Source organism: Haemaphysalis longicornis, unplaced genomic scaffold (genome assembly GCF_048455015.1).
Source record: "Haemaphysalis longicornis isolate Haplotype H1 unplaced genomic scaffold, Haemaphysalis longicornis Haplotype H1 scaffold_2, whole genome shotgun sequence".
Taxonomy (NCBI): domain Eukaryota; kingdom Metazoa; phylum Arthropoda; class Arachnida; order Ixodida; family Ixodidae; genus Haemaphysalis; species Haemaphysalis longicornis.
Window position 1 is genome coordinate 218,353,021 of NW_027526295.1, and position 16,300 is coordinate 218,369,320.

Here is a 16,300-nt window from a genome sequence, read left to right on the forward strand (position 1 = left end):
TTAGCAGTGGCTTACCTCGGCTATGCCAGGATATACGTAGTGCGAGCTAAGGTTCAGCTGGTTATTCTTAGCTTTCCTGCGTGGGTGTCTAGGATTAACTTGATTATCATGCTTACTGCTGCTTCAATGACACACTCCCGGTATACGCATTATGTGACTCGTTTATTTATCAAGCGGCTCCGGTGCAGCGTCACCAATCGCCCCAGAGCTACGCTGGTTCCACAGGCGCACGGTGGTGTTGGATGCACGAGCCATAGGTTCCACACCTAGCCACCCCTCGCACGATCAACAAGTGGACCGGGCCGCCACGTGCGGAATGGAGGTCGGTGAAGATGCTGGGCGCGTGGGGTATGCGAGAGACACCGGGCAGCGAGCAACGTTCTGTGCGCCGTGTGACATCACTGCTCCTTGCACATGCGCAGCACGGCTCTCCAGGAGCCACCCGAAACTGCTCAACCTCGGCCAGTGTAGCTCACACTACAAAACTGTGCACATTTGCTTTGCCTTCGCACGTCGTAAACATTCCAAGTACCAAACCTTGGCATTCCTTTATCTGCCAAAGTACAACGGTGGGCCTCACATTTTCGCTTGGAACGTATGCATACATTGCAAAAATTTTCTATGCCAGTCCGAAAGCACAAGCTTACCTCTCAAGCGAGGCTGAAATGTTTTATACCGGAAAGCTAGAGAAAACACCTTTTTTTCTTACTGTCACAAGATATTTCAGTCGCAGCTAAATATTAAGCTTGCGCTTTGAATTATTTGTGGCCCAGAAACCTTTCACATGGCCTAGAAAAATTTTGACAAAGACTGTACATACTTTGCCTGGTGTTGATAGGCTGGTTGCAGGTTCCTGGAGATCGAGGGTGCTGGGGAAACCGCCAAGGTGCATTGTTGGGTTATAGGTGGTGATGCATAACAATGAAGAGAAACAGCACAACCGAACACAAAAGATGAGGACACACGCGGACAGAGTGCTACGTTCTGGTTTATTGGAAAGACCAAATCATTGTACCCTAAATGTACAAAAATCATAAGCAAAAAGCGCCATCGCAGCAAATATTTTTACCAGCCCTTCAAGCAGCATGAGCTTCCAAGTATGCAATGTCTTTTGGAGATAAGCGCTCCCACAAAGCTCGCCTCGCATTGCGGAGGCCCCTGGTCCAAATCTCACCCAGACCCAAATAGTTGTTTACGGGAGCTTTTCCGAGAAATCTGGCATCAAACCGAGCATTCTTGGACCCCTTCTTTATTCCTTCAGTCACCGGCTATTGTGTGTGGCACTGGAGTGTTCAACGTATCAGACTTGGCTAGCCCTACGCACTAGCGCAAGGTTAGCCACCTTTCTGTCTAGCTTGCACACCAATGGGTGCACGTGGGCATACTCTTTGCGCAAATGAAACTGGCTATGACCGACTGGCTGCCTGTGATGATGATGATGATTGGAGGTCCTCCCTTTGTATTGGGACGTCGGTTATCACCAACCGACTTGCCTGTGTTACTCTACTTATTTGCCCTACCCTTAATTACCCTAAAGGCCGGGTTAGCCTCCCTCCCCCCCGGTTTTAAACTCCCATTGCGTCCCCCCCTCCTGACCTTGCACACCTGTTTACCACCCCTTTCTGTTCTTAATTCTAATTCGGTATATTACTCTTCCTACGTCCCACTTTCTTCCCTACTTTCCTTCCACCACCATTCCAGTCGCCTCATCATCACCTCTATGGCCCTGAAGTTGAGGCTCCCCCTCACACCAAATCCCAAAGCCTCCGTCAGTGGCACTTCTCCATCGTTTTGCCGCGGTAGTACAGTCGAACACGGATATATCGAACACGGGTATATCGAATTATTGTCTATATCGAACTCATAAATTATCCCCTTGAAAATTCTGTGTAAAAGTATAGGAATTCGTACGTTTATATCGAACCGTATTTTTCCCGACATTGGGTATATCGAACGCCGCGCGAGCAGGAAGGTTCTCTTTTGCGGTCGCTGCACCCCCGATTGAGGTTGAAGAGGACGTGGAGGAATGCGCGGGCATGGCGAAGACTGGCTCGCGGAACTAATCCCCCCTACCGGAACGAATTTGCGCTTGCCCAGTCGGGCCCCGCTACCAACCGCCGTAGGGTTAGCGGACGGAGACCGCGATGCTAAATCTCTCTAGGCACACAAGCCCGAACGCTCGGAAAATGCGACAGTGCGCGGTAGGGATGCCCCGACTGAGCACGTACTCTCTTTTTTTTTTTTTCGGGCGGCTGCGTACGTTGCCCGGCTTGCCGAAAAATAGTTTTTTTCCTATCTCTCTGGGTCTGTCTTCCCCCGATGTCGTCTCGGGAAAGGGAAGAGGGAACGAAGGCGCTAGCGGCCTCCTCCTTCTTTTGCATTTCGTTGCTGTTGCTGCTGTTTGGCGAGTTGTCCCACACCTTTCGGAGATCACTGTTTCTCTCGGAGATGACCATCGCGAGCCCTATGTTGGAGTCTGTTCAGAGAGCCTTGGAATTGTTGCCTTCAAAGTTCTTGTGGTACGTGCGCGCTGTTCTCTTTTGCGTGTGTGTTGCGCATGGTGTGCGAAGGCGCAGCGTACTGCTGGAATTTTCTAGTTGTGCAGCTTCGAGAATCTTGAGAGCAACGTCATTAATTTCATTTCCAGGACGAAGAAGCAGGCCAAGATCACCGATTTTTTTTTCACGGAAATAAAGCGTCCTGCTGCGTCGTGAGTGCGGAATTAGTTGCCATTCTTGAATGCGACGATCGGCAATTGATCGTCCGCCATAGGTGAAGTCTCAGAGCCCATATTTTTTATATCGAATTTTTCATATATCGAACTATTTCGCGATCCCCTTGGAGTTCGATATATCCGTGTTCGACTGTATCGCTGTGCAGTCTATGACAATATGCTCACCGGTTTCCCGATCCCTGCCGCAGCATACACAAGTTTCGTCCTGTTGCCTGTAGTTAGCCGCGTATGCCCGTGTTCTCAGACACCCCGCCCGTGCTTCAAAAAGTAATGCAGTGCTTCGTGCATTGCCATAGAAACCTTTCTTCCCGATTTCTAGTTCCCCTGTTCTACAAGTTTCCAGGGTTTTTTTCACTTTCATCCTCTGTACCCAATTCATCATCTCTGCTGCTTTTACCTGCTTTTTTAACTGCTATGTATACCGCACCTATACACAACTTCACTAGTGCCACCTACCGGTTGGCTTTGGAACACTCCTATTGACGATACTTCTTTCCTGCTTGACCTCTACGGCCTAGAAGTAGAATTTTGGGTTTTCATGCTAATGGCCTGGGTTTGAGCCTCAGTGGTTCAAATTTTTTTTCCGCTAGAACAATTTATTTGACTGTATCATGTTCTCCGAGGCCAATTTTACACTTCTTGTTTACAATAAGGGTAGTTGGCTATCTTTTACGTCAGTTTAGCCTACCACAAGATTTATTAAAGCGAAGCTTTCTATGCCTCACTGATGGTGTCGATGTCCGAGCAAAACGCACCACAGAAAAGGCAACTTTACATAATAGGTTTCCCAAGCACATCAGGCGCCTCAGTAAGAAAAATACTTCTCGTGGTCGGAATCGAACCTGGCTTCCTCGAGTAACGAAGCCAACCTCTATCAAATTGCGCCATTTTGACACAGTCGAATCATGTTCGTGTTTTAACCATCTTTCTCTTCAGAAAGTTGCGGCAATTTTTTTGTTTGGCAATTCTGCTAATAACATGGAAGAGATGCACACGGGGGGTGCATCCAGGCGGCCAGGTTTCTCAAATACATGCCAGGGACACTAGATATTTGACTCGCCGAGTTAACCAATGTTTTCGCATTAATAACTACAAAGCAAAAGCGCATGCTAGCTAAATGCCCTGAATTCATTCCTACAAAACTGTCTTGTACAAAAGCTACAGCAACGCATCAACGGCTGTAAAAGTCGGCCACATTTCCTAGCACCTACTCTGTACTACTGCTAAGCAGCACCAGGTGTTTGTTACACATAGTATATGCAAAAAACAAATAAGTAAAAACAAAAAGAAAACAGGCTCTTCAGTTTCACTTACAAATGATTATCCCTTGCGCTTGTGAAGACTGGAGCCATTATAAAATGTGTAACCCTGCTTGGTTGATAGTATTTCGTGCCAAAACAACTACCCAGCGTCTGAAATGAAATGAAATGAAGATTGGTGGAGTCCAATCTGCACTTGCACACAATCCAGGTGGCCTGATTGGTCAGGCGTTTCTGGTAATCCGGCCACAGGCTGGTCAGTATGCATTCCCACAGCTCAGGGGTTTGGAAAGGGGTGTGACAGGGGTGTACAGGGGAGAACAGAAGATGGGCTGTTCTGGTGGGGAGATTGCAGGAGCCATAGGGAGCCAGAAGACGACGGCGGTAAGAAAAGAAAGAGGTGGGGAAATGGGCGAGATAACTTCTTCTGTCGAGCGTGGTACATTTGTATTCATTGTAATCGCAGTCTAGCCACAAACAGGACACCGAGTTCACTCTTTAGTGTCCCTTTAGTAAAGGCTAAAAAGCACTTAAAAGGTGACAATTCCACCTTTCAAAGCTGTTTCAACTTTCGTGCGACACCAAAGAATGCTTTGTTTAGAGGACCTGACACACAGCCTTAAAAAAGGGAAAGGGCCGCCTCCAAAATTCAAATAACGGAGGTGCTGCTGCCTAGGAGGCAAAGTAAAAATACTGTTACCCAGAGTAGCGGGCATTGGCCATAGACCCAGCAATCTTTTGCCCCTACTTGTATATAAGCCAACACTATCAGTAAAAAGGGGGCAATGACTCAAGTTTACCAGCACGAATTGCCCAACTCTAAGAAACAACAAATTTATTGTTGTTCAAATAAAATAAAATTGCAATACAATTTTCAGACCTGCTTAAAATTTAAGCCACATGAGGGCTTGTAGTGAGGTGCCTCGCAGTTAGGTGCATTGGAGCAACAATATAGAGGACGAACAATGTACAAGTCCACATCCATTTCAGGGCAGTGAAATATGTTGCGACGACAGGACGTACACCTTTGTGCTAATACAAGACAAAATAAAACTCAGTTTTCTTTTCACTGCTTTTCGGCCATTAAAAAAAGCATAACATTAGACTGGAACTAAAGCAAACAAATGTTGCCTCCAGTTGAAGTGGTAATCTTCCTTGTTCCTTCAAAAAAAAAAAAAAAAAAAAAAAAAAAAAAAAAAAAAAAAAAAAAAACACTGGCTGAGCAGACGTTTCTGCATACATTTTTCATTTCCATGTGCCTGACATAGATTGTTTCAGGAAACCGATTGGCCCAGTTCCACCCACCTCATATCGCCACTCATTTGTGTTTGCGAAAATCGTATTGCAGGAAAATCTATAGCTTGTATTCACTGGCTAGGCGCGCAAGCCGGTAACCGTGAGTGCGCTGTCACTGGTTACGTCAGGCTCCGCGGGATGGCGGTACGTGTCCGTGCTAAGCACATGACTGTGTTGCATGCTACAAACTCTACCTCACCGAACGCAAATTACTGCCTCCAGTCCAATGTGAGTGCAATTAATAACGTCTCTGTTGAGCCCGCCGTTGAGAAACAGGTTGAAACGGAGCAGACGACGCACGCTGGTGGTTTTTTTCCCTTCAGCGTGCAGGCGCAGTGGCCCAAGCCGCACTATGTCCGTGGCGCTATGGTCCCTAGAAATATTTGCTAGTCTGCCGTCCGCGCGCCTTCTCTATGCGGAGGTGTGTCCGCGCCGCTAATGCACGCACAGCGCCACGCAGAGGGCGCTGCGAGCAATCGGAGCGCCCGAGCGGCCAGAGCGAGAGCGGCCGCCGGCCGCCCTGTTCCGCACGCTACTGCCGCAGAGAGCGGGCGCGCATGGGGGTTTGACGGCCAGTTAGAGCGGTGAAATCCAACGGCTCGAGGTATACATCAGTTCACAACTAAAGCTGCGATAGAACTACCTTTTATTTTGCGCCCCGAATTTTTTGCGAATCGGGCTAAGGAGCCTATTTGCGGCCGCTTACCATTGCGAGTGAGACCGAAGGATGAAACCGCAGTGAGGGCAGCCGTTTCGCTACCGACGCTAGAACCATTATTTCGCGCATTGTTGAGACAGTGAGATCATGTTCAAAGAGAGCCCGGTGGCGCCAGACGCAGTGTTTGTTCTAATTGTGAAAACTACTGGGTTATCTCCGAACGTCATGTATTGAAGGTGGTCGGCATGCACCCGGCCTGGCTGACTCGAGAAAAAAAACAAGCTGCAGTACAACGCTTAAAAAAAAAAAAATCCCCGTTCCTAAATACTTCGGGACGAGCCCTCCAACTTCCCTTTGGAAGGAGTGGGGAGGGGAGGTAAAGCAAGGCATATGGTCATTGGAATAAATCTTCTTAATTTCAAACAACCGAAAATAAAATGATTGGCCATAACGCAAATATTCTCTCTTGTTGCTTTCCCTGCATGCGTCTCGCGATTCACTCAGAGTATGCGGGCGATCAAAAAAAAGAAAAAAAAAGGCCCTGTGCAATGAAGAATGCAAGCGCAGTTGCTGTTTGGCAGTCCGATTCTAGTAAAAATAAGTTTTGCGCACCCCTCAAGTTAGCGAATTGAACTGGTCAGATCCCTCTAAAGCTTCAAGGCATATATTTGACTCCCAAGCAAAGAGAAGTCAGTATGGTTCCAAAAAAGCGCCACAAAAAATTTATGAAGCGCCTCTGAGCTTTCTAGCGCTGGAGCGAGCGCCATTTCTTTGACCATCTCAAACATCGGTTGCCTTGGTAACAAGGCACAAACCGCTCCAGAAGTCAGTTACGGTTGCATGATCTCGGTTCAGCTCGGGGCCCCACCTCACGACAAGTGGGCTCTGCAGGCGTACCACTCACTCCCATTGGGAAGTCGCTGCTGAGCACGAGGTCGCGGGTTCGATTCCCGGCCGAGGGGGCCGCTTTTTTGATGGAGGCGAAAAGCAACAACACCCGTGTGTACGAGATTTCGGCGCACGTAAAGATCCCCAGGTGGTCAAAATTAAGCCGGAGCCCTCCACTATGGCGCGCCTCATTGCCTGTGTTGCGTCAGGGCGTTAAACCCTACAATCAATCAATTATATATACACGGCAGTGTACGGCGGGGGTATACACAAAAACGCTTCTTTGTTAGGTAACGTAGTCGGAATTCCGCGTGATGTGCCCCAGCTAGCAAAAGATGCCGTGCCGACAGTGTTTCCGATGCCCCCAAGGATGTGTCGAAACCTTTTCCCTGGAAGAGTGCAGTGACACGATTCCATGATTTGGCTCGATCGTTCTTAATTCGCGAAAACGTACTGGCATCAATTCATGCTTCGGTAAGAAACTCTTCGTATTCGTAGGAACCAATTTATTTGGCTAATTTTTTTTTTTTTTGACAAACACGAAGAGAGGACGAAAATGCGCAGTTAAAGTCGGCCGAAAGCGCCCATACGTATACGAATGCAGCACAGTGAAGCGCCGTCTGCTGCACTGCTCCCCACGCCAACACTGGCCGGCCGCGCTCCAACTGTGTGCAGCGCCACCGCTTCATGCATCACGGAGGAGCCCCCTTCGCGGCCGGCGGACGGCAGACTAGCAAATATTTCTAGGGACCATAGTGGCGCATAGGCCATGTCTGTAGCCATTTCCAGTGTTGCCGAGCGAAGAAATTGACAGCTAAACTTTTCAACGAATACCACCTATAGACTGGCAACACCCATTTCAAGCTTCCGGCATTCTCTGCATAAATAGGAGACTGCTGCTGCAACCAGTAGTATATTTGTATTTACAGCACTGTAATGTACTAGTAAAATGCAAACTCATTTTACTTTTTATACCCTGGACTTTTAAGGGATGCAATTCAACCGCACGTGAAAGAAAATTGTAGCCAGCATACTTCGTGTACTTATGAAGAGACTACAGCAGAAGTAACCTCGCCACCCTTTCTTTTTTGCCACATCTTATACATTCAATTGCAGACTTAATCTTACAATTTCTGCGCCTCTCAAGAACGTTGAATCGACTAAAGCATTTTTCAGAGCATCTTGTAGAGAAGGGCATGACGAGTACAACAGCCCCTCGGACATATTGGGCCTAACTTGCTTGAGATTTCGTTTATTGACAAATCACAGTTTCTAGGACAAGCTTGAAATGGTTTTTAATTAGCCGCAACAAGGCCAAACCGCATGAGGACCCACACAGAGCTCCCGAGCAATAGATCACGAGTACTGTCAACAAACCCTAAAACCCCAAAATTCGTTTTCTTTCTGTGTATTCAAGTGTTTGCCAGGTGATAGTACCCCAAAGATGCTAAGCCACCCCCCCCCCCCCCCCCCCCAAAAAAAAAAGTTATGGCACTAAGCATATACAGATTACATTTTTCCTCATACATGACGAGTGCTCAACTAGCAAGACATAACTTTGCTCAAATTGCACTGCTCGCACAAATGCGTTTAAAGTAGCACACACCAGTTACACAAAAGTGTGATGTACAGCTCAACCAGAAAAGGAATGAGGGAAGTTTTTCTCCTTATCAAGTTGTGTTACCACAAGGAGCACAATACCACACCTCGCACAATTTAGGGTCGAAACAGGAGTCATGACATCACTGTAAAGACCACAAAAAGGGGAAAAAGAATGCTCCACAGCATGACCTGAAGGAACACGGTCATTTGGCCTAGAAAGCAATTAAGTAGTTAACAGCACAACAGGCCACAGCAAGACAGAATGATGTGGGCAATTCAGTAGGCCTCTCCAGAGTATTAAGAAGCTTTGGATATGTTGCCAAGGGAGGAACTAACACTGGCACCTGTACCCTCGTCTTTTAAGCAAAGAAAGGCTGGCCCCAACTTTAACAGTGCGTCATTGCAATTGACTAACAGCCCTGCAGCATGCAATATACATGCCCTTCATGCATACTGAGTGGAGATGATAAAAATCCAAACTTTATTCCTGGAATTTTTACAGCATGAAAGCAGGCAAGGTGGTTCTTTACACAGTCTCTAAAAGCCAACAGAAATCCTATTGGGGTCAAAAATAAAAAATGCAAAGTGTCACGGAACTACTGCAGCACAATTGCTGCTGGTCGATCCACCAGTCAAATGACTTGTAGCATTTTGTACAACATGCGTGCAGCCTTGGTGCTGCCACTGCCTAAGAGGAGGAGTCCGAGTCCTCTGAGCCTGGTTCCAGAAAGTACTTGAATGGAAGCAAATATTCGTACTGCACTTCTGTAACAAGATAACAAATAGAGGATGAAGGGCAGAAAATTTCACAACTGTGGCAACTTGCAAACAAGCTGAAAGCACGGCACTCTATTGTCGACCTCCCTGTGGTTGCGCTCCTGTCGGAGTAATGAGCTATTCAGCCATTGAAAGACGTGCCGCAGTTGAAGACTACGGGTCACCCTATGCTGTATTTGGGTGGTCGCTCTGATCCTCTGGCTCAGAGCACCGGGATGCGGAGGCCACTCCAAACCCGAGCAAGAGATGTTGCTCCCACACTGAATGCTGCTTCAGGGTTCGTACAGGCTTGAAAAGCAAAAATTCAAGGGTTTTCAAGGACTTTCAAGGACCAGAAAACACATTTTCAAGGCCCCCATCTAACGTTTTATATGGGATTATTTATAACTTTTCCAACAGAATGCAAAAGTTTTTTATTGCACAATACCTCAGCACATTAGAGCACATTTAGATAGTTGCTAACAGGTTCGTAATGCTTCTGCAGCTTTATTTTTTATTTCATGGCTAGTATTTAGACGTTTTCCTTTTTCCTTTGTGTTTGCAAAGGCTGTTTGATTTCAAAACTTCGTTAATGTTGCCTGCATTTCCTGCTTTGTCAGCAAGAGTACCAGCTAAAATTAAATCCGCAAGTGTCACTGCAAGGCAGGATGTACAATGTACACGTCCACCATTTGCACGTAAAAGCAAACGCAGATGGAGCGTATGCGGCACAGCAAACATGCAAGGAGCGAGCTTCCACAGACTAGATGAAAGATGCAAGATAGAGAACAGAAGCTGGCTTTCACTGGATTGTATCGTGACATGAATTGGATTGACAAGTGCCTGCTCCCAATGTTGCCTTGTAATAAGGAAAATCCACCAAACTTCTAATTTCACGCAATACACTGAAACTTGATTGTTACAATGTTTTTTTACATTTGTTAGCACCTCAACTTCACGACAAACACTTTAAATTCTTGTGAAAAGACAGGGCCATTGATTCTTTCTGGAAAAATCAAGGGTTTTCAAGGACCATTTAAAAATTCCAGGACTTTCCAGGCCTTGAAATTGACACTTCTAAATTCAAGGGTTTTCAAGGTTTTCAAGGACCTGTGCGAACCCTGTGCTTTACCCGATTTCAGAGCAGCGGGTGACTGTGGCACTGGGAGGGGCCAGCTACCAGCGCCAACAGGGCAAAGTGTGCCCGTGGCCCCATTTTCAAACAAGTTTAAACTCATTACAAGCAGCCGGCTGCCCACCTACAGATGTTTAGGCTCACCACTATGGCAGATATTTGATGGCCGCTTTCATAAGGGGCCTGAATAACAATTTGTACAGCCATTCTCAGCCACAGTGTCAACGTCTTTCGCGCATGCGCCAGTTTGGGGTTTAAAGTTCAAATTGTAGAGCGGTAACAAGCGGTAGCTGGAGCTACCCGTGCCGCCTCACGGCCGATGCCATGCTGTCGCCGACACTATGCGGGTAGCATCTGTGGATGTGCGAGTGCGTCTGTTGTGTGTACGGCGTGTATTCGCATGAAAAGCAAGAACACCCGGTGTGACTAAACACTCCGGCAACAAACAGCCGGCTAGGCCAATCTAAGCCTTGGTGCAGATGCGGCAAAGTTGCAAGTATCATCCAACTTAGCAGCCCCCAGGGTGACCAATGCGGCGGCTGGTACCCTGCGACCGCTCCCCTCCAGATCTCAGCAGCGGTCCCACTTGAGTCAGAGTGGTCGGAGGAGATTCAAGTCGGAGGCTCATGCTGCGAGACGACCAACTGAACATACTTCGACTTCAAGTGCTCGATTTCGACTCCCCGGACGCGCAGCCAGTTTCTGAATCGCTCCAGAGCGCTCTAAAGCGACCACCCGAATACAGCAATAGACAACTTTGGGCTCACCAACATGCACTGAGCATTGGGTGCATCGCCATTTCTTTTTTTGACTATGTACACCAGTGCTAAAAGTCAACAGATGTGTTAAGGTGAGATAATGTGCACAGTTATGTGAGCAACGCTACATGCAGACAACATTCTTGAGGGCCATTATACAACGGCATGAGTATCTAGAGTGAGGCAAGGCCAGATGTGGAGTGTTGGTAAGCAAGCAAGCATAATGCCACATTGGTGGTGTCCATCCATTTGCCACGATGACTGCCCTGTTAACGTGGCACTGTTCCTGCAACACTTTTGCTTGCAGTTCCACTTCTCCATGCCCTTTGCGTTCACAGGGGTGAGACAGCTGAATCAGATTTGGGAGCAGTTTTTGGAGCAGCCAAACCTCGATTTTGGAGCAGAAAAACCTTCATTTGGAGCAGAATGATGACATTTATTGTGCCCCCTTAGGAGCCTAAAAATCAAATTTTTTTGCAACTCGGGGGGAAGGGGGGGCGAGGGCGCTTTTTAATGGGTTTTGAACGTACATAACACTGAAACAGCCTTTCAATTAATTTTTGTCTACTAGAGTATCAAAAGGCACGAACTACACTACGTTTTTACAAGCCATTTATAAATTCTTAGGCCCTATGCATAGTATGGAGTGCCGTTGAAAACATCGAATCGAAAAACTAAGCAATCGTAAGGCATTTTCATTATCATGTGAATGCTGAAATTATTATTTTTGTAATCCCACACTCGGCTTTACACACAACTGTAGAGGCATGGCAAAAGTTGCGCAAAGCGAGGTGACAATCACAATCTTCGCCCCCCCACCAGCCGTCCCATTTCCCTCCCCAATCTGCGCATTCACTACGATCGCAATTTGAATAACGTCGGTATGTTTAGCCGCCTGCCTCTTGGCATTGAATTTCACTTCAGATAGATAAACCATTATTACTAGCGTGCAATAATAGCCCGTCCCGCTATCGGCCACTGCTTGAACACTTTGCGGCGATGTAGCCTACGCCGCCACTTCTGCAGTGTCGACCGTCCCATTTCCGCCACTCGCAAGCTCGCTCTCAAATGCAGCAATAACTCAGCGTTTTATTGTAATACCACAATGAGTCCGAAATTTCACTTCAAGCACGCACCGCGCATCGCACTCGAGGCCGAAACACGGCGAATTCGCGGGCACCACGTTTTTTTGATGAAATCCCGTTCTTCGAGACACGCAACTTCCCTCAACAGATCAAACGACTAGATGTAAACCCAGCCACCCCCATAACCAAAACCACAGTAGAAATCGGCGAATAGCACTCTGCCTGAACCAAGAGCAACTGCTTCGCCCGACGGACATGTTTTCCAATATTCACCAAACCAAGATCGTTCCGGAGATACGGCGCTCCAAAAATTGCCGTTCACCAGTAGTTTGTCGCCTGAGTTTCTAAGTTCTACAGGACTTGCAATTGTTTTCCATGGGAAAACTTTAAAAAACGCATATAATATAACACGTGCAACCCGACATGGTGACCTTCGAAAAAAATATCTTGTGGACAATTTTTATGCAGGTGTTTTATTGTATGACCAATCAATTAAACCTTTACAAACCGAATCACCTTGGCGGTGCTGGAAAATTATGCCGTCCGTAAGCATTTTTCCCCACCGAAACTGGTGGGAGCGTTGAAATCCTTGGCTCTCAGACTGTTTTGGAGCAGTTTGGCGCAATTTTTGCAATTTTCAAGCTTCTGGAGCAGCCTGGCGCAGGAAAACAAATTTGTATCAAAAGTGCGCAATATGCGCAGCTGTCTCACCCCTGCGTTCAGCACTTGGTGGTGCAACTAAACACTCCATCACTAATCCAAGAAGATGCAGAAAAATTAAGCTGCTGCGCTACCACTCTTCTACGGCTGCCAGCTGCAGCAGCTTGGGTGCAAAGGGCTCTTTTCCTGGCGTTCTCCCCTCAGAACCACCTGAATCTTGGTTAAATAACAACTACTTTGCACTTTAGCCATAGAGAATGCTCAATGCAAATATTAAAGGGTCACTGAAATCTGAGAAACCTTTTCCATTAACTTAAACATCACTTGTTTTGTAGCAATCTCACCTCTTGTTAAATGACCAACGATGACTTGTTTGCTGACAAATACATAATTAAGCCGGCTATTTTCTCTGCCCTTTCCCTTTCATTTTTTCATAATAATTCTAAACTCGTGCACAAGACAGTAGTGGCGTTGCCTAAATTCTTCACTGGACTGCTTTTTTAAAACAATGAACTAAAATCCAGAAGGCTGCAATATCAAGCACAATTCTTATTGCGTGCCACTAGACATGTTACAAAAAAAAGCTGTAAAAATTAAAAAGCACCACAAGTTCTCTATCACCAAGAGCCATCCGCATACCTTCTTTCTTGGCAGCTTCTGCGTTGCTCCGGGCCTGCAGGTCAATTTCTTTCAGAGGGCTTCGTGGCACAGCCGGTGCCATGTCAGACCTGGAAGGTTTAACACCCCCGCAAGGGCCCCGTGAGAAGGGCGCAAGCCAGATGTATGGTCACGGACGAATGAAATGCGAACGCGCAAATATGAACGGGAACAAACAAATAGCAAAATTTCTTTTTATGCAAGTCAAATTGTCACATCGCTCCATAACAGCAAGGTTTGTAACCGCGACTTGTAACCGTGACTTCAAATATACCACAACCGCTTCATTTTCATTTGTCCATGACTGTACACACGTGCAAACTGCGCTTATCCCACATCACACCTGTATGGCTCCCCAGCCCCAAATTGGTGCGTGCATGCTCCCGACGTTGCACATGAGCTGTTACAAAACTTGCGTTTGCTGTAGGCCTCGAAACGAAAAGTCAGTGAAGTGTGCATCCCACACCGAGGTGGCCTTGTGTTGTGTGCTTGCGACCGTGTCAGCTTAGATATGGTGACTCGGGCTCTAGCTCGTCGAGATACAAACACGGAAAAGAGCAGCCTAAAGTGCGAGCTTTGCGTAGAACTTTAGACTGAACACACCAGTAGTTTGGACAGAGTCAATTTTTAAGGTGTGCCCAAAACTGTTGCCCCACCCTACAGATCTTCTACATCCGTATATAGCCAAAACTTCATCTAATGAAACCCCATCCTTACAAATTTCCCATACTTACAAATTTCCTGATCTAACGAACAAATTTGGATTCCCCCCCAGCTGCCTATACAGCTCAATGCTTCTATGAACTCAAACTAGCGAAATGCGAGTTATTCTGGATTTAATGAACGTATGTAGAGTTCCGCAAGCTTTCAACACGAGCAAGAACAACAAATCCCGCCCAGTTCATGGGAACAGCTTCGTCGGTGTAACGACGTGGCAGCAAATTTGAGCCTCCACGACTACCTGAGTGCCGACGCAGACACTGACACGAGGGAGGCTTTGAACGATGAAGAAGTTGTACAGTTTGCTTCCGGCACACCCGCAGCGTCAAAGAATGCCGACGACCCAGAGGCAGCTGAAGCTCCTGCACCCACTCCAGGAGGCCAGCAGATGGACACTACTGACTTACTCAGGTGCCTTGGGCTCACTAGGGAACCGAGGCCACTTTGAACACACTTGTGTGCTATGAAAGATGTGTTCCGCCATAGGCGGAAATCGCAGGCTTTTGTTGCCAGGAAATAAATTTGTTTCCCCGAAACCCTCACCATTCAATTGTTATTATTTTTGCCACAAACTTTTAGCTTATCGCTGAATTATCGACAGGCCAGTGCAGTGGCCAACTCAACTATGATGTCATGGTAGCTGCCGAGAAGTGCGTCCCAATGGACATCTAATTTATGTAATCAACTTGTAAAATGGCAGTCCTGATCTTACGAAGTTTTCAATTTAACGAAATAATTCGTGGTTCCCGGTGACTTCGTTAGATTGAGGTTTAACTGTAAAAGTATGTACACACTATGTGTACGTACAGGAATGTACAGTCTGCACTCATTACAGCGGCTCCGGCAACTACGGACTTCTGGTTACAACAGACCACTTCTGTTGGTTTCCTTGGTCTCTACGCATTTTAAGCTGAATCCACTTCACTCATAACGAATCCAGCTGTAGCAGACTATCAGCTACAACAGACTAAATTTCTGGTTAAAATTGTTTTGACTGAACAGCGGACTTCCACGGTGCCGGCACCTGATATGCTTTTTGTTTATTTATTTTGGCAAGGAAACTGCTACGTCTGGCAGAATTGTCTGTGTAGAACGGGTCATTAGCACAGCCAAGCCAAGCCAGCACCGGTAGCCATTGTTTCTTCTTTTTTTTTTTTTGGAGACTGGCGGCAAGTAACTGATTTCACTGCCTGATAAACTAAGCATAATTAACGTTGTCGAACACAGCGAAAAATAGGCCGCCATCACCAGAAGTACAGGCCTGTTTAAGCAGACTGTCTGCTTGGCCATCAAGAACAAGGACGTGGCCAAGAAACCCAACTCCGGTGAGACTGAAGAACAGCACTTTTGAATACGCTAAGTGGCGCACCCGGAGGTCGAGTCTGCCCTCGCCACAGTCTTTTTTGTTTAAAAAAGAACACATTTCCAGTGAATTTCGGCATTTATCATTCCCACGGATGCATCGTTCCTGTTCTGTTCAAAAAAAAAATTCCTTAAGCAAGGGGACGGTTCCCATGCATTGTGTGCAATCTGCCGCTGGCTGTGCAGAGTCCTACTGGTATAAATTTCAACCTCGCAGCCGTCCTTCATCAGATCATTTCGTACCAGCCATTTTACTGACCAGACTACGATCATTAAAAATGTGGAAGGTGCCTTGGGCGAACATCAGGAAGGTATCTGAATTGTTTGATGAATGGTTTCGGGCAAGCCTGCTTTGCCACAAAGGGCTTGAAAAGAGCCTGTCTAATTCTGCTGGTCATGAATTACTTTTATGGCTGGTTAGTAGCCGCTCCTGGTTGTGCGTCTCCACACACCCGACCACATGTGCTGGGCTTTTTGATTGATTGTAGGTTTTAATGCGCCGTAGTGGAGGGCTCCGGATTAATTTTGACCACCTGGGGATCTTTAACGTGCGCCGAAATCTCGTACACACAGGCGTTTTTGCTTTTCACTTCCATCAGAAAAACGGCTGCCGTGGCCGGGAATCAAACCCACGACCTCGTGCTCAGCAGCGCAACGCCTTAGCCACTGAGCCACCGCGGTGGGTGTGCTGGGCCTTTTACAAGTGCCGGCGCTAATCTTCGAAAACAGC

At 46.9% G+C, this 16,300-nt stretch overlaps 1 protein-coding gene across 1 annotated transcript in view; it reads right to left on the reverse strand.

The window, feature by feature from the left end:
- Positions 1-8,895: 8,895 nt before the first annotated feature.
- Positions 8,896-16,300, reverse strand: part of LOC144169915 (uncharacterized) — a 68,937-nt gene continuing 61,532 nt past the window's right edge. The window contains exons 21-22 of the mRNA XM_077699363.1: positions 13,471-13,559; positions 8,896-9,202 (exon numbers count right to left, since the gene is read on the reverse strand). Coding sequence (XP_077555489.1) covers positions 9,126-9,202; positions 13,471-13,559 — 166 coding nt within the window. The 3' untranslated portion in view covers positions 8,896-9,125. The remainder of the gene's footprint in view (positions 9,203-13,470; positions 13,560-16,300) is intronic.